The 18,211-nt window shown below is 33.9% G+C and overlaps 2 protein-coding genes across 3 annotated transcripts; one reads left to right on the forward strand and one right to left on the reverse strand.

The window, feature by feature from the left end:
• Nucleotides 1-87: 87 nt before the first annotated feature.
• Nucleotides 88-7,452, reverse strand: LOC138315900 (serine/threonine-protein kinase PRP4 homolog). Its single transcript, XM_069257251.1, has 6 exons — nt 7,314-7,452; nt 5,700-6,503; nt 1,223-1,516; nt 751-903; nt 465-549; nt 88-345 (listed from the first exon to the last, which is right to left on the reverse strand). Exons 1-6 carry the CDS (start codon nt 7,361-7,363, stop codon nt 103-105), a joined length of 1,629 nt encoding a protein of 542 aa, XP_069113352.1. The 5' UTR covers nt 7,364-7,452; the 3' UTR covers nt 88-102.
• Nucleotides 7,453-7,481: 29 nt separating this feature from the next.
• LOC138315902 (gamma-aminobutyric acid receptor-associated protein-like 2) lies at nt 7,482-17,679 on the forward strand. 2 transcript variants are annotated; one of them, XM_069257256.1, is made up of 4 exons: nt 7,482-7,623; nt 13,053-13,108; nt 13,751-13,923; nt 16,264-17,679. In XM_069257256.1, the coding sequence occupies exons 1-4, from the start codon at nt 7,590-7,592 to the stop codon at nt 16,355-16,357; spliced, it is 357 nt and encodes a 118-aa protein (XP_069113357.1). In that variant the 5' UTR covers nt 7,482-7,589; the 3' UTR covers nt 16,358-17,679. The 2 variants fall into 2 exon arrangements, with proteins under 2 accessions (XP_069113357.1, XP_069113358.1); XM_069257257.1 differs by lacking the exon at nt 16,264-17,679 and adding an exon at nt 14,353-15,091.
• The last annotated feature ends 532 nt before the right edge of the window (nt 17,680-18,211 follow it).

Consider the following 18,211-nt stretch of genomic DNA (forward strand, 5'->3'; position numbering starts at 1 on the left):
ATAAATGGCACCAATTATTTCATAATGAGTATAGTAACTAGTATATAAAATTAACAAGTGGCAAGGAATACTCTCTACACAAAATGAAATCATACAAATTGGTTATTTGTTATCACCTAAAGTAACTGATTTACCTTCCTTTGCATTTTCAGCAGTAACATCTTGTAACGCTTTCCGTTTTTTATCCATGGATTCTTCAAAGTCGTATATATCCTCCTCACCAACAAGGTCGTCACTGTCAGAGGATGATGAAGAGTCACTACTGCTGTGTGTGGCCTGAGTGTCCCCATCGTCTCCTGTTAGACGACTGTCCTCATTCTCCTCTGTAACTGAGGGTTTCAGTTTCTATGGGGAAATAAAGATACTTAACTCAAAAATGGTCCCTTCTGAATATATTCAATGGAATGAACTTTGATGACAAATTGACAACCTTTTATCCTGCTTATATTACTGTTACTATTTACCTGTAACAAGGCTTCCCTTTCTTTCCTTCTTTTCTCAATCAATGCATCTTCATCATCTTCATCACTAGAGAAATCCAGGTCTAGTCTGAAATGAAAAGATCATTTCACTGACAGTTTATACTTTATCTCAATTTTTGTTTGTGATAAAATAACAAACTTACAAATGCTTACAGTAACCTATATTTAAAAAAACCCACAAAAAACCTGTTTAATCTCTTTCCCATTTCCTTTAGAATAGCACAAGATAATACATTGAAATTTATTTCTGAGTACAAAGAAAACTTACTCTTCATCTGATTCCTCTTTGCCCTTGACCATGCCCTCAGATAAGCTACCCTTAAATTTGTCTTCAGGCTTCTCCTTGCTCCTATTGTGTCGGTCACGTGATCTGCTTCGACGCCCACGGTGATCTCTCCCTCTGTCACGGTCATAGGCATGCCTATTAAATTTTTAAACTAAACTCATTAGATTAAGATTTTTAATGCAAAACAATTTTGAAAGGGAATAAAAAGCTTTAGAGAAATAAATCAATATAAATCAATATTGAATTTCCATACAATATATTTCAAAATTCAAATATGAATTATTTCAAATGTATTTGATTTTAAAACAACTTTCTCTATTAAAAGATAATGGTTATTATTTTTGTTTTGCTTTTCGCAAATTTTCTTCATTATTTCAAAAACTTTGACAAATTTAAGAATAAAAAATCAGTTGTCACATTAATAAAAGCATTTTAACAATGCACATTGCTTTACCTATTCCTCCCTGGAGATGGTCGTCTAAATCGATCCATGCGACCAGGTGATCTTCGATCTGGAGATCTTCTTCTAGAGGGTGAAGAGCGCTGTGACGGGGATAATCGTCGTAGAGGAGACCGCCGGATGGGAGAACGTCGGCCTGGTGAAGAACGTCGACCAGGTGATGAACGTCTGGATGGAGATGGTCGTCGACTAGGAGAGGAACGTCTCAATGGAGAAGATCGACGTAATGGAGATCGTCTATCAGGTCGATCTTCTCTTCCCCTTCTCTCATCCAGTCTACTATTTTCCCTGTTGATATAAGAACAATTTTGTTTGATGGAAATTCTTCAACACATTTGTATACAACCTTCAGTTACTTTGTTATTTACCCAGTATAAATGCAAAAACAAATGTATATTTAAAACTTGGCACCAACTTCAAAATAGGTTTAAATGACTGTACAGCTCAAAAGTATAACAAGAACAACATACTCCATTCTGACACCTTTGACATAATTTCTATCAGAGGTCCAGCAGTGCCACCAAGGTATAGTTATATGAATATTGTTGCTATCTTGATAACTATTCATCACATCAAAGTGCCAAGGCCACTCATAGATGCTGTGAATGAAGGACTCAAACAAAGGAATAAAGAAATTGGTTTTTCATTTAAATATAGAATTTAGTAAACTATACATAAGTGTGCAGTGTTGAATTTTGGAGTTTAATAAAAAACAAGAGGCCCATGGGCCTTAACGGTCATCTGACTCATGGCACAAAACAACAAAGTCACAGTATAAAGTATTGGTTAACGATTAATAAAAACAATACAAGGAACTCCTTAGTTGAATATGTAAGTTTCTGAAATAGGTAAATGTCATTTGTTGAACAAACTTGGTAGCCCTTCATCCATATATGAGTGTAACCCAAATCAAGGATTAATGTAAGGAGGAGTCAGATTTTAAAGCCAAATTTCAGCAAAGCTCCCATTTTGGACCTCCGCTGTACTATCCCAATGGGTCTTAGCTCGGTCCTTTATAAAATATGATTGTCCTCACCTAAAGTTCTAAAGTTGAATAACTTATTATCCTGAGATAACTGTAATAAATTTTATTTCTAAATTATTTTTGAAATAACGATTTCAACAACAATGAAACCGTTCAGAATCTGAGTATAATTTTTTTTATAATTCTTTATTAATTACTAAATTATCAATTTCATCAATGTCTCTTCAAAGACAATAAAATAATAAGTAAACATTTTCGTATCTTAATATCCACTTAACACTGAAGAATATTTTCGGAAAAATATATATTACCATTTCCGGATATGTTTTGGTTTCCTTTTTAGAAAACTAATATGGGTTGCTTTGACGACTTTTGACAAATAAATCATGGCCAGATACTTTTGCCAAATAAAAGGTACATTATTTCATTACGTATATCACTCAGATTTCTTTTAAATTCACAAGAACGCTAGCCGTTAACATCAAGAAAACTTCATGTAATGTATCGGACTTTAGCAAGTCTTCCTAACAGTAACTGGTTGGCGAGATATTATCGTGCAGAACATTTATCGTGAGTTTTGCTTTGCCGACTTTTGACTTATAATAAAACATGGCCATATACGTTTGTCAAGTAAAGGGTACATTATTTGGTTACTTATAACAGTCAAATTTCTTTTGAATTCATAGGAACGCTATAATCAAGAAAACTTCCTGCAATACATCGGACTTTAGCAAGTCTTCATGAGGCTACCGTACATTACACGGCAATATAAGTTCATTTGTCACTTTAAGTTGCTCGTACATAAATAGATCTATATTATCATTATATTTTGTAAGTTTATGTTGATAGATTTGGTACTTTTTCCCTTTCAATATACCGCAGTTGTCGATAAACAAAAGACAGAACTCCTAGTGACAGATCAAGGGAGGAGGCATGTACTCAAAACTATTAACTTTTACTGCGCAATAATATCTCAGATATAGTTCGTCAATACAACCAACACAAACAAGAGGCCCATGGGCCTTAACGGTCATCTGACTCATTGCACAAAACAACAAAGTCACAGTATAAAGTATTGGTTAACGATTAACAAAAACAATACAATATAAGGAGGAGTCAAATTTTAAAGCCAAATTTCAGCAAAGCTTCCATTTTGGACATCTGCCATACTATCCCCATGGGTCTTAGCTCAGTCTTTTATAAAATATGATTGTCCTCAACTAAAGTACCCCTTCTGAATCAATTAAAACCCCTATAGACCAATTTTCCTTGAGATCGGAGACTGAAACCTGAAAACAGGAAGTGGGCCAGCGGCCATCTTTGAATACCAAAATCTTTATGAAAATTTTTGCATGTTGTTTGGAATCAATTTAAATCCCTATAGACCAATTTTCACTGAGATCGGAGACCGAAATCTGAAAACAGGAAGTGGGTCAGCTAAAATTAAGAAAATTTCCCCTTTTGGGGCCCCACCCCTCAGCCCCTAGGGGTCGGACCAGACCCATTTATATAAAATATGATTTTCATTCCCCAATGATGTTCCACACCAAATATGGATGAAATTCATCCAAGGAGGAGTAGAATTCAAAAGCTTAAATTAAGAAAATTTCCCCTTTTTAGGCCCCGCCCCTCTGCCCCTAGGGGTCAGACCTATTTCATTCATATAAAATATGATTGTTCTTCCCCAATGATATTTTACACCAAATATAGATGAAATCCATTCAAGGATGAAGGAGGAGTAGGATTGTAAAGCTAAAATTAAGAAAATTTGCCCCTTTTTTGGGCCCCATCCCTCAGCCCCTAGGGGTCGGACCAGGCTCATTTATATAAAATATGATTGTCCTTCCCCAATGATGTTTCACACCAAATATGGATGAAATCCATCCAAGGATAAAGGAGGAGTAGGATCTAGCTTAAATTAAGAAAATTTGCCCTTTTGGAGCCCCGCCCCTCTGCTCCTAGGGGTCGGATCTATCTCATTTATATAAAATATGATTGTCCTTTCCCAATGATGTTTCACACCAAATATGGATGAACTCCATTCAAGGATGGAGGAGGAGTAGATTTTAAAGCTTAAATTAAGAAAATTTGCCCTTTTGGGGCCCCACCCCTCAGCCCCTAGGGGTCGGACCAGGCTCATTTATATAAAATATAATTGTCCATTCCCAATGATGTTTCACACCAAATGTGGATGAAATCCATTTAAATATGATGGAGAAGTAGGATTTTAAAACTTAAATTAGGAAAATTTTCCCTTTTGGGGCCCCATCCCTCAGCCCCTAGGGGTCGGACCAGGCTCATTTATATAAAATATGATTGTCCTTCCCCAATTATGTTTCACACCAAATATGGATGAAACCCATTAAAGGATGAAAGAGGAGTAGGATTTTAAAGCTCAAATTAAGAAATTTTGCCCTTTTGGGGCCCCACCCCTCAGCCCCTAGGGGTCGGACCAGGCTCATTTATATAAAATATGATTGTCCTTCCCCAATGATGTTTCACACCAAATATGGATGTAATCCGCTCAAGGGTTAAGGAGGAGAAGGCTTTTGTATAAATAGTCTTACGCACGGCGCACGGTGGATGGCGCACGACGACGGACGAAACATGATGACAATAGGTCATTTTGCAGTTACCTTCCTAACATTTGATTACAATTATAGATCATTAGCATGAACTACGTAAAATTTAAGTAAACATACACAATCTAAAATCCACCAAAAGTCTGTCGCGGTGGAAGACATCGAGGAAGGCGTTGTTCGTGATTTTCGGGAGACCAGTGTTCTCGGAGAAATACAAATATCATTGAGTCCCCACTGAACACTTAAAACACTCCATCAATGGTGTATACGTATGTACAAATTCTACGTCTGTGGTTTTGAATATTGGGGTTTCATTTTTTCATACCATTAAGTACTACATGAAATGAACAAAACAACTTTTAATTTTCATCGCGGAGTGGTTTCATTGTTTTGATGTGCACAGGCTCTGCGAGTGTACCTAAGAATGCTGTTGCACAGCATCAATAATCTGCCTGATATCCAGTGATTTCGCCCATGTAAAATTTTTTTGTATGTCACTAGTGTAATATGACCTAAATGATGTGACGTCACCATTACGGCGGGACAAATTGCGACCTCTGGTGGATTTTCGGAATACATTTTGACGTGAAATTCTTTGTTATGTAGGTATTTGTAGTTATGTGATAAAATCTCTTAAATTTGTGTTCATTTCATATGAGATTTTATGAAACTCGTCTTTGAAGTTTTATTTTTTGCTAGCCAAGGCTCGCAAAAATATAAACTTCTTAAACCCATTTCATAAAACCTCATATGAAATGATCACTAATGTAAGATCTATATATTTTCACTGCATTTTAATTTGACCTTTTGAAAAATATTTTCCTTCAAATTATCAGCTTTACTGAACTTTCCTTTGAAAATGGAAATTAAGAAGATCTTCTCTGATACCTCATAACAGCCTTACCTGCGAGGTGAGATGTCCCTCTCCTTAGATCTTCGCCGGACAGGTGACCTACTTGATGGTCTACTGCGTTGCATCCTATGTGGCCTATCATCACGTTCACTCCTATTATCACGATCCCTATCTGTACTATGATTGTCATGTCTCCCTTTTGGAGATTTACTTCTTGATACTTTCTTTCTATTGGAGTCCTTTTTCTCTCTATTTTTCCTGTCTTTGCTTTCATTTCTTATATGACTACTATCACCCTTTTTACTCCTCTTAATACCAGAGTTAGATTTCTTTACATTTTCTACACCAGTAATTTCAATATCTGAATTTTCTTCAGCTTCTTCTGCTGCCTCTTTTGCTTTATTTGCCAATGCCATTTCTAACATTTGCCATTCCCGCCTTTTCGCTTTCTCTGCCTTTGTTTCCTCGTGATCGACCTCTCCCTCTTCTTCCTCTTCCTCACTATCTGCATAACCTTGTGCAATAAGGTTCATAGAATTAACCATGGAATCATCGCCCTCAGAATTTAAAACTGCTTTAAGAGCTTCCCGGGCAGCTTCAAGTTTTTCTAAATCACTGTCTTCAAGTCGCATTTTCTTTTTAGGATTAGGATTTTCTTCTAAAGGTGTTTTATCAGCTTTATGTTTCTTTCGTTTATGTTTATGCTTATGGCGATCACTTCCATGTTTGTGTTTATGTTTATGTTTGTGTTTGTGTTTTTTCTTATCCTTTTTTGATGTATGTGTTGATTGTTTGATGTGTGCTTCACTCTTTACTTCTCCTGCATCTTCTTCACTGCTAGTTGTCTCCCCTTCGCTGAAATATACAGACAAATATAAACACAGGGCCAAAAGTACACTAACTGGATAAGAAGTAATTTCTATTGGCCATTTGTAGATAATGCATATCCGGATTCCAATGAAATGAAAATATTTTGTTACTCTCGTTATTTCCCTCAATATAAAGATCATCATCAGAGAGGGCTACATCCTCGATATTCCAGGGGTTCCGATCACTTACATTGTACGATCTCTACACCCCTGGACTATCTCATCGTAAAACTGGAGGCAACAGAACAGAACAGGTAATTTGGTCCTTTGATGTACATCAAAAGAACCATATAACGGTACACTGTGGTTGACTATGTGGCTTTGAAGTTGGGCGTCGCTCTCTCTGTAGTCTTCAAAGGAAATCTTTGCTGGTCTGTGATTGGTCAAATATTTTCAGCTGAGCTGCCTTCAATTTCACTATGAGATAGTCCAGGGGTGTAGAGATCGTAAGTGATCGGAAGCCCTGGAGTATCGAGGATGAGGGCTAATGAAAGTTTAGAATATTATGATATACAATATACATAGCTTCCATACTTTTCTTTTATAGATGATAACATTTACCATTTATCGAACGAAAATGTTATTTTAGGAAAGTAGAATGTGCTTTTTCATTTCTAGGCTTAAGCTTAATCATCGATTCATAATCCCATGCCACTGTACACTTGTTAAAAGCGTGTTTCGAGTCGAATTAATACGCAACAATATTAAACCGATTATCTTCGAACACCCTGTATATATAAAATATTATCTTCTTACGGAATATTGATACTGAAAGAAGTGTAAACGCTTGAAATACCTAAAATTTTCTTTATATTCGCTGTCCACAAGGCCTGCTCCGTTCGCCATTTTCCTTCGTTTGGAAATCGTTCTTTAGAGCACTCTAGATTTTAGATGCGTTGTATAAAACATCCAGAGAGGTACCGAAAGTAAATGTGGTCAACTTCCTGTGATGACGTCATAGATCACAGGAACAGAAGCGAACCATTTTGACGCATTATTCACAGGCAGCTCGTCTCGTCTTTGTTTACAGCTGTCACTAGTTGGTTGTCTGACACTTTAGGTCATCTCCAAGATGAAGTTTAAATTCAGGGAAGAGCACACGCTAGGTAAGTATCGTGATTTATACAGACAAATAAAATAACACTGAACGTTACTGTAGATTCTAAAAACTTACTCTAAATTTTCCCCAAGGCTCCGTTTTCATCGTTGATCGTGTTTCTGCTGTATCTCATACAGTACTAGATTGACTCGACAATTTTTTTGAATGGCTTTTAGTCATCTACTAGTTTTCTCGGCAAATCTCAGATTATAGGAAGTAGATAATATGGGATAGCGTGTCTAATCAAATACTGATGATATTATCAAATTGTCAATAACAACATAGAATTTGATAAACACACAGTCACGTGAATCTTACCATAGTCAGTTCTATAAATAGTTGTAGTTGTAATCTTTTTATTTCTGTTTTGGTACTTTACACTTCTATTGATAGATTTAGGCACATCAGACTTAAAAGCAGAGTAGGACTGTGTGAATAACTAATTTCTAATTCATTGAAGGGACAATTCAATCTAAGACAATATTAAAATTTGTACATATATCGGGGAAAAAACCGGTTCTAATGGAAATTAGATCAGTCGATTTTACTGTGATATGCTCGAAAAACCCATGGTGGTGAAATGTGTGTGAAACTTTCAAACTCGCTCGCTGTCTGCCATTACACATTGTGGTCGAACATCTTGTATGCCGAACCCTGTCTCTTGCTCGTAGAGGGGTCACACTTAATAACGACAACAAACGACAACAAACGACAACACGTTAAATATAAGGAAAAGTTAGTGACAACACAAGATATGTCATTCAGTACATTAAAATGAATATTTCTACCAAGTTTTATGAAGATTGGAGCAAAAATGAAGGAATTAGAGCGATTTTAATATTCTGAAATCGGCCGCTGGTCAACGATAAATCGAGTGACAAGAGGTTTGCCGTGACGGTATACCGACAACACGTTGAATCATCGAAAATGTTTTAAAAACCTAACGACAACAGAAGATATTTTATTTGTCATACTATATTGCATATATGTACAAAATTTCATTAAGATTGGGGAAAAAATGAAGACTTTATACCTGTTTTAATGTTACGAGATCGGCGACTGGTCAGGTTTACTACCGACAACAGAACGACGACTCACACACGCCTGTACACGCGTGTGTACGAGTGCATAGGGTCTCGATACTGTTTGTCTAAGCCATTATTGTGTAAACATCATTATAGTCGGTGTAGAACTCTAGGCCATACTCAATACACGAACACTTTTGAAGATAATTGTAAAAAATTTCTTACATGTGGTTGAATCCAGATTTTTTTTAACATTCCACAAATAGATGCTTTTATTAATAATTTCATGATTTGTTTACTTGTCAGCCCTGTGTTTCAGCAGATTTGAGTACCCAAAATGGAACACCTCCTAAATAATTAAAGTTTGATTAATAAATGTCCAGGCATGAAAAAAAATGTTCATTTAAAGAAAGTTCAAACATATTTTAGTTTATTCAGGGCACATGTCTTTCAAAAATATTCCATTCAGCATTTATTTTCTCATTTTAAAATATATGGTGTTTTTAGGGGTGTCGCACGACGTCGTTTCCCTGAGTTTTTCAAAATTTCATTATTTTTAAACACAGATAATAAGCAACTGGAAAGAAAATTGTCACAAAATAGTCAGCACCTTAGTTTTTGTTCAGGACTGTTATTGTTAGTTTAGATTGCAAACTGAAAATTCTGTATCACATATTTTAAAAGTGTTTCATTTTGGGTAGCGTTCCAAATTGGGTAGCGTCACGTTAGTTTTTTTTTGTGTGTGTATTTTTAGCTGCGTAAATATTTTTATATTAATTCACTTTTTTTATTAACGCGGTAACTTTATTTAATACGTTGTATTTGAAAGATTAAGTTTAAATATCTTGAACCCCGTCCTGTGGGCACACAAGATTTCGCTAAGACATTTTTTCTGTTTAGACGGACCGTGCGATTCTGTTCATTTCCACGTACACGTTTTCGTGTATCCGGTTTTTTCGCGATGGCTGATGTTTTTGTAATAGTTAGCATTCCATTAGTGGAAGATATAAGTTCCTTTTCTGCTTCACAAGTTTCAAAAACTTGTGCACGTTCCGTTGTCGTTGTCTTTGTCTTTGGCAGTGTTCTCCAAAATACTGAACTTATTTTTAAATGTTGCGCATGCGGAGCTAATTCGTACTCTCCTATTCCGTGACGCGATCTGCGCACGTGGTTGTACTTCGTGTTTTGTATGTGCTCTAATCGTTTTTCGAAATTTTCCAGTCACCAACAAGCTTTATGATGTCATTCATTGATTCGCAATTGTTGTTTTTCCAGCCTTTGGGTATATGGGGGCATCGTACTCGGGCCTCAACCACCCTGCGCCGGATAGTTGGTAAAGTTTTTTCAGACCAATATGTACCCATACGTTCACCATACATATTGTCGATTTTGCTTGATACTGAATCAAATTCTTTGATAGTATCCAAATTGATCAGTCCATCCTCGCCAAAGATAGACGACATTATCGGCGCTTTTTCTTTGTCGTTCATTCATGCTCCCGAAAATATACGCAAATATTTTATACAAAAAATGTACAATAAAAAAAACATATAATAATGTATTTCTTAAGATAACATATGGGAAGTATATATACACACCATATGTTTACATAACAATAAATACAATCGCGAACTGTAATCACTCTGATAATATACACACGTGTGTGCTTCTTCTATGTATACTGTATGCAAGCCGTCGTAGACATTTCAATGACCATTACTCATTCAAATCTTCATCAATAGTCATTACAATTGACATGAATTACTTTCTTTAGATATAGGTTACATATATTATTATTTGCGGTAACATTACTGCGTAATTTCGTAAAATAATTTGTGTTGTCGGTCGGATCTAGATCTCTACATGTAAGCTTGGCTTACACACATGTATACACTCTGCGTCTCTTCATATTTGAAATCGTCATTACTCCGGTATTTTTACTCCAATCTTAATGAATTTTTGTACAGAGATGCATTATGGTATGACAAACAACATATCTTATGTTGTCGTTAGGTTTTTCTAATTTTTTTTAATGCTATGATGTGTATGTTGTCGGTAATACTGAACATACACACTCGCGATATAAATCTGACCAGTCGCCGATCTCGTAACATTAAAACAGGTATAAAGTCTTCATTTTTATTCCAATCTTAATGAAATTTTGTACATAGATGCATTATAGTATGACAAATAACACATCTTCTGTTGTCGTTAGGTTTTTAAAACATTTTCGATGTTACAACGTGTTTTCGGTATACCGTCACGGCAAACCTCTTGTCACTCGATTTATCGTTGACCAGCGGCCGATTTCAGAATATTAAAATCGCTCTAATTCCTTCATTTTTGCACCAATCTTCATAAAACTTGGTAGAAATATTCATTTTAATGTACTGAATAACATATCTTGTGTTGTCACTAACTTTTCCTTGTATTTAACGTGTTGTCGTTTGTTGTCGTTTCTTGTCGTTTGTTGTCGTTTGTTGTCGTTATTAAGTGTGACCGTCGTAGAGTAATGCAACTTTTGTCTAGAACTGCTCAAATCGCTCTGACAGTAGTGGTTTACCTTATTAGATGAATTGTCTTGTCTAAGAATCATTTTATTACCTCCTCAGTGGTTATGTAGTTCATTTGTTTAACGTGCGTGACTTTGGCTCGGGAATGGGTACAGAGTACATACGGTACCTGCTTAATCGTATTGATCAACGATTTGTAGTTACAACAGTATCAATTCAAATACTTAAAAATAACGTAGAATTTGTCAATATATTGAGTTAAATGTTTCATAAGAAATGTAGAACAATACATTTATGCCATATTTTGCTTCTTGGTTATATAAAAGAATTAGTCTGAGTGAATTGTCCCTTTAATATTTGTAGTATAGCTACCTACTTGTAACCTGTAATCTCTTTATAACTCTTTGTGACCAGATAAATTAAATTGATAGCCGGACATTACAAAAATGTCATATGCAATGTACCTATTTGATCCAATGCTGTTTTATATAATGGGAAATTTAATACATTTATATTAATTACCTGTTGGTACTGTTTTGATCTCAAATGTTAAAGTATATAGTGACAATTTCAATTATAAAATTTCTGAGTGAATTTATGTGATTTATCAAAGACATTCAAAATTTCAATTACATGCAACTTCAATAAAAGTGCTGTAAACCTTGGTCATTAGGACCATACTCACTATATTTTTATTTTCTGTGAATATTAGTTCAATGGCAATTCTGACAATGATAATTATTGATCAGATTAGATAAAGTATGATGATGAAATATAAATGCATGTACTTTATACACCTCATTATATATGTAATGTTTATGTCTGAGCTTTGTTTGTTACAGTTCTGTCAGTCAGCCTTACATTTATCACAGTAGAGAATTACTGTACACAGATGATATAATGGTGTTTCCCTGTTTAATTATAGATATTGTTGTCTCATTACATAATCTTATACCATAGCTAGACTTAATACTAAGTAGGGGTATATATATTATGTAAGCAGGTATGTTTATAACACATTTATGAGTCCTAGCTGACACTAGTGCTTTAATCTGTATAGGTAACCTGTAATGTACAACTATAAAAACAGGCTTTCAGGTGTCTGTAATTTATCAACATTGAGAGTGACTTGAAAGTTATGAATGACAGATTTAATTCTGTTAATGACACAGAGGTTTTTTCAATACCACAAAAAAAAAACCTGTCTTTTTGATAATTAAGGCAATATATATCTACATAAATCTGGCAACAATGGTAACCTAATTAATTTTATAGGCAATTTCAGTTTTTCAAAATAAAAATGTGATAGTCGCTATCCTCACAGATCTGTCATTGATATACAAGGGTCTCCATTGTTATAATAAAGAAAGGATTACTGCTTAATTGTACTGGTAAATTAATATTCCAAGTTTGTTTTAAAGAATTGTTTTTTAATTATGATAATATTATATACAATAATTCATTGAAGATAACAAATTTATCTTGTAATTCATCTTATTAAATTTGACAAAATGTTTATTTGATTTACATTAGTTTGGAAACAACTAAATTAATACAGAAGTTTGGATTTTATTGACAATTAAAAATTACCAGAGAGCATTATAAAACTTGTAACTATGTTATGTACATAACTTATGTAGTATGTTGGTCTTATTTATGTATTAATGACAAAACATAACTGTCAAATAGTAAACAAGATAACAATTTACAATTTAATGTTACATACTACAGGACAGTGCACAATATATGACTCAAACATACCATTTAATGCATTAATACATTATTTCTGAGAAAAATATCGACAGATTTTCATCATCATGTTTTAAAAGTGAGTCCACGGTATATACTTCATGTATTATTGCCATGCAACTTATAAAAAATATTTTTCAATGTTGTAGAACAAAGAAATGCAGAATCAACAAAGATAAAGGATAAATACCCTGAAAGAATTCCGGTAAGTTGGTGTTTGGTGTATAAACTTTCTTCACTGACTTATAGAAAGGACACACCATGTCCATACCATAGAAAGTACAGCTACGTAGGCCATTCAATTTCTTAGTTATATTAGAATTTCATTTCTTCTATAAGTATAATCGCCTGAATCATTTTCGTTTTGGAAATGGAATTGCTTCACTTTAAAAACCTCTACAAAATCTGTCATTAGGATTGGCCAAATTAGCACATCCTTTTCTATGTTAGCCATTTATCAATCTCACTTGTATCTCGAAACCAATATGAAATCTATTTCTTTTGCTCAGATGATGTGTAGTGTGTACATACTAGAACCTAGATGGTCTTGTCAAAGGGCGCCTAAATGTTCAAACCATCAAATTGTCTTTGTACCAACAATTTATGTGGAATGAGTCCACAACACTAATATCATCAAATTTTAATGAGTCTTTGTGTATATTGGTATACAGGTATAAGGTTCTTAAAATTGCTGCAAGTCCCATAGCTGGAAACTCATGAGTCCAGGGACTTGTCTATAGATGAGTTCCATAAATCACTGATGTATATTCCTTTAAATATATTATTCAATGAACAATAAAATGTATTGCTTTGTCCATTCTATACATGTTTTTGTTGTTGCTTTCAGGTGATTGTTGAAAAAGATCCCAAGTCACAGATTCAGGATATAGACAAACGCAAATTCCTTGTTCCCAATGACATTTCTGTAGCACAATTCATGTGGATTATCCGTAAACGTATTCAGTTACCATCAGAAAAAGCTATCTTCCTGTTTGTTGGCAAAGTTCTCCCACAATCAAGGTAATTTAGAAAATATATGTATTCAGTCATGATTTTGTATTATTATATGCATACATCTGCATTAGTCAGGTACACTAAAAAAGTCTTTTCTATATAGTCAATTAAATTTATTATGACCATGATATGATACCAGGTAACTTCCATATATATATCCGACCTTGGATATTACTATACAGTGCTTATAGTTACTTTCTGAAATTTAGCTGAGGACCCTATCCTATTTACTGACATGCTTTAAGTCAAATTATCAGATTAATAAATCATTTTTACCCCACATCATGGCAGTTTGAGGATTTATTCTTAGTACCCATTATAAAGAGATGAAACTAAATTAGATGTCAAAACTATTTGCTTCAAAACTAGAATTTATCAAATTTAACATGTACGATATTATCTTGTCAACATTACCAGTAATATTTTTATCGACAGTTTACCTGAGATTTCCAAGGCCATCTGATTGGTCCTATGTAAATAACAGTACGGAGAAAATATCAGGTGTTATATGTCTGTACTCATCACTGGTATCTGTCCATGTGTCCAGCCAGGGATAGTAAAGTACCCGCACAACAGTTACGTATTCTCACTATCAACACTATACTTTGAAGGTTCTGTAACTTCTGTTTGACAAGTTATTTCAGTCTATATTCTAGACTGAATATTTCCAACAAATAGTAAATTAACAAATTTTCAAAACTTAGGCCTACCAGTTTAATTTAAATTTCTTGATAACATATATATATAAAATGTCCGAAAAGTTTTATGTCGCGAAAAAAATGCCCTTTTTTTGCCCAGCGCCCTGCCCTTTTCAAATCCTAGCTTATATGGTACCGTACTTGAACCCAAAACACCCAGGGTGTTGAAAAGAAAATGAAAAACTGAAAAGGTATGTGCTAGTAAGACCAAATTATTGCAAATCTATACAGTTTTGTGCAGTTTTGTATGCCTGGGCAATTGCAATTGAGACCTCAAATAGGGGGAAGGGCGCTTACACAGACATTGGTTTCTATTGGGTCAAATGTGGTATCCAAAATATCAAGTGAAATATAATTAATTTGTGTATCTTTATGATTATAAAGTACACAAAGGTGTAAAATATTTTTGTCAGTATTTCATTAAAAAAAATATTGTTTACAGTTTCAAGTAGATAAAAGAGATGAGGATTTTTGACTTGGATGATTTTGAATTGATTATTTAAAGAAATTAACCACTGCCCATAATCAAATTAGATGATGAAACCTATTTGGTAAACTTTCTTCAGTGATTTTACTTTAAAATTTCTAGGTTTACAGTCACATAAACAAATGGTTTATTTGTAAACAAATTTAGATGTGACCTGTGTATCACTCTTGTGTATAGACTATGTAATATACCTTCTAGCTAAATAATGCTGCCATGTATTACAGATACTATCTGTAGGCCCCAGGCAGTAAATTGATTTGAACATCTGGAATGAACTAGAGAAAGAGTGCATGTTATTGAGTCAGTGTTTATGATTGAGTGGTATAACTGTAGGGTATTTTATTGATTGACATTTGTACTGCTTACCTATAGGTGATAAGTTGACTGACTGAGAGTCACTAACACTGAAACCCGTAACGTTAACACAACACATAAATAAACATGTTCAGAATGTCGAGATATATATACATGTATATATGTTAATGAAGCTGCTATTTTGTTTATCTAACTTAACTTTGTAAAGATAAATCCTGAATATAGTAAAAGAAAAAAACATTTAGCATTAGTCTGAGTGTCTAAACTTTATATGACCATTGGTCTACCTTGGTGAAACATTGTGTATCGATCTTTTCAGTGTGACCTACATTTTGAGCTAATGGTCATATATGAGCTACTTCTGAGAAAACGCTGTTACGGACCTTCTTACTTGGCTATCAATCCAGCTTAATTTAACATTTTGTCATTTATTTAAATGTACCATTTTATCATGACCTACACTTTGATCTTTGACCTATAAAGATAATGCTGAGACATACACCCTTGTTGCTGAAACATGAAGGTCATAGGTGTAGCTAAATATATACAAATTGGACCGAGAGTCAAGGACTTATAGCTATATAGAGGAAGAACCATATAATGACAAGTCACAACATTTTGACCTACATAGACCTAGATTTGTTTGGACTTTTGTAATACAGAATTGTAATACCATTTCTTGGATCAAATTGTGTTTTGTTCAAGTTGTAAAATCATTTCATTCAGTGTGGAGAAGAAAAAAATAATCAACACTGTTGTCACATCAAAACAGTATGATTTTAATTCTGTTATATGAAGTTAATTTACTGTTGTATATTAAGCCTACCTTGTATTGGTTTTTTTCAGTGCCAGTATGGGTCAGGTTTACGAGGAACACAAGGATGAAGATGGATTCCTGTATATTGCCTACAGTGGAGAAAACACATTTGGTCATTGTTGACCTTTAACCTCACATTCACTTTATCCATATTAAAATCAGGTTTAAGATAAAAGTTTTACCATTACTATTAGAAAAATCAATATTAAAATCAGGTTTAAGATAAAAGTTTTACCATTACTATTAGAAAATTTGAAGCAAATAATTTAAATGCAAATCAATATTGTTAATTGAAAGATGAAAAAATAAGTTTGATGAACAGATGTAAATACATGTATACAGACACATGTTTACAAGTTAGCAAGTACTTAAAATCATATTTTATGAGATTGTATTGAATATAACTTTAACCAAAAATGGTTTCATGTGTTTTTCATGTAATGATGCAGTTAGGATTCATTTTAATTCTCAATAAGTCGGTAAAATGGCAATTACTGAACTTTTTTGAATAATACAATAATGGAAAAGCTGTAGCCTATGTTTGTTACATTCAAGATGTCACATACATGAGGATGATTTTAGATGTAAAGGGTTTGGCTATCTTTCACATGAGTTTCCTTATTTAAAGGAATTATGGTACCAACTGTTGCTAAGATGGCCATGCATGATCAACTTAATTACGTGTTTAAATAGATGTATGTTGTCCCTGAATTTACATGTTTGTGTACAGTATGCTAGATTTTACCCCTGAAATGATGGCACATTTTAATGAGTGTGATAAATATAGTTACATTGTATAATGACTATGTAGCTATGCATTTAACAATGTTCTGCCGAGTTGTACACTTTTGTAAGCTCACATCTTAGTAGAAAATCTAATTATAACTGGTTAGTACAAATCAAGTAGAAAATCTAATTATAACTGGTTAGTACAAATCAATACTGAACTGTGAAGTGATTGTTGTGAAAACCATACAAAGTAGAAGTTTGGGTGACTTCTTTGTAAGAGAATACTGTAGATTTTCCACTACTTATTTACCTTACCTGTCAGTTAGTACATATGTTTTTGGCAGTACATTCATTTACCAACAACCATTGAAATTTCAACTGACATATTAAAGTATACGGATACAAGGGCAAGATTTTTACAAATATATATTTTAATTTTTTGAAAGGTTAGGAGTTTCCAATCTTTCAATCTTTTGCCTGATCATGAAATGTCCCTCCGATTCTGTAGTTTTCTGCTTCCTTCATTTTAATGATATTTTAACAGGCATTGTACATTCGACCTTCAACATTTAATTAGAAGCAATGATGAATGGAATATGGGTGTGTATGAGCCATTGGAAGGTTGAGTAGTTTTCCTGAAATCATGACATGTCATTATTTTATGTTTATTATATTTTCATTTTGTGTTTTCTGTAAATAAAGCCATGTTACTGAAATGTTTTTGTTGCTGATGAATTTGATGATTTTCTTTTCTCTGTTTGCCATTCTCATTTTAACCAAAAATCAACATGGAAGTGAATTGGCAAGATCTGATTTGTTTAACATCCTACAAATACCCAGGGTCATTTAAGGGTGTATCAGATTTAGGAGGTGGAAGATACATGGAGTACTCTGATAAAAATCACTGGCTTAAGGCATGTACCTGGCAACTACCCCACATGGGACTCAAACTGGTAATGTATCAGGACATCTTAACGACTTGCAAGAAGGCACTTTGTGATTGAGCACTATAAAGTTTCCTCTGACTTTGACCTACTTAGGCCACATGTATGGGCTTTGACCTGAAATGTTTGAACAAGGAGGTTCATATAATATATCTGATAAAACTTGGTATCTCAAATTTTTGAAGTGTAAAAATTAATCCTTGAGAAACATTTCATGGTCACAAGTTTGAAATACATGTAGGAATATAATACACATGTGCTATTTTGTTTATGGTTATTATCCTTGGTAATTATAACTGAAGTT

Source organism: Argopecten irradians, chromosome 2 (genome assembly GCF_041381155.1).
Source record: "Argopecten irradians isolate NY chromosome 2, Ai_NY, whole genome shotgun sequence".
NCBI classification, from domain to species: Eukaryota; Metazoa; Mollusca; class Bivalvia; order Pectinida; family Pectinidae; genus Argopecten; species Argopecten irradians.

Bases quoted from the DNA above. Each gene is read 5' to 3' on its own strand.
- LOC138315900 (XM_069257251.1), bottom strand. From the start codon at position 7,363: ATGGCGAACGGAGCAGGCCTTGTGGACAGCGAATATAAAGAAAATTTT. The intron at 6,504-7,313 runs GTATTTCAAGCG...TGTATATTTCAG, and splicing joins GAATATAAAGAAAATTTTAG to CGAAGGGGAGACAACTAGCA. The intron at 1,517-5,699 runs GTAAGGCTGTTA...TTATATCAACAG, and splicing joins AGGGACATCTCACCTCGCAG to GGAAAATAGTAGACTGGATG.
- LOC138315902 (XM_069257256.1), top strand. From the start codon at position 7,590: ATGAAGTTTAAATTCAGGGAAGAGCACACGCTAG. The intron at 7,624-13,052 runs GTAAGTATCGTG...TCAATGTTGTAG, and splicing joins CAGGGAAGAGCACACGCTAG to AACAAAGAAATGCAGAATCA. The intron at 13,109-13,750 runs GTAAGTTGGTGT...TGTTGCTTTCAG, and splicing joins AATACCCTGAAAGAATTCCG to GTGATTGTTGAAAAAGATCC.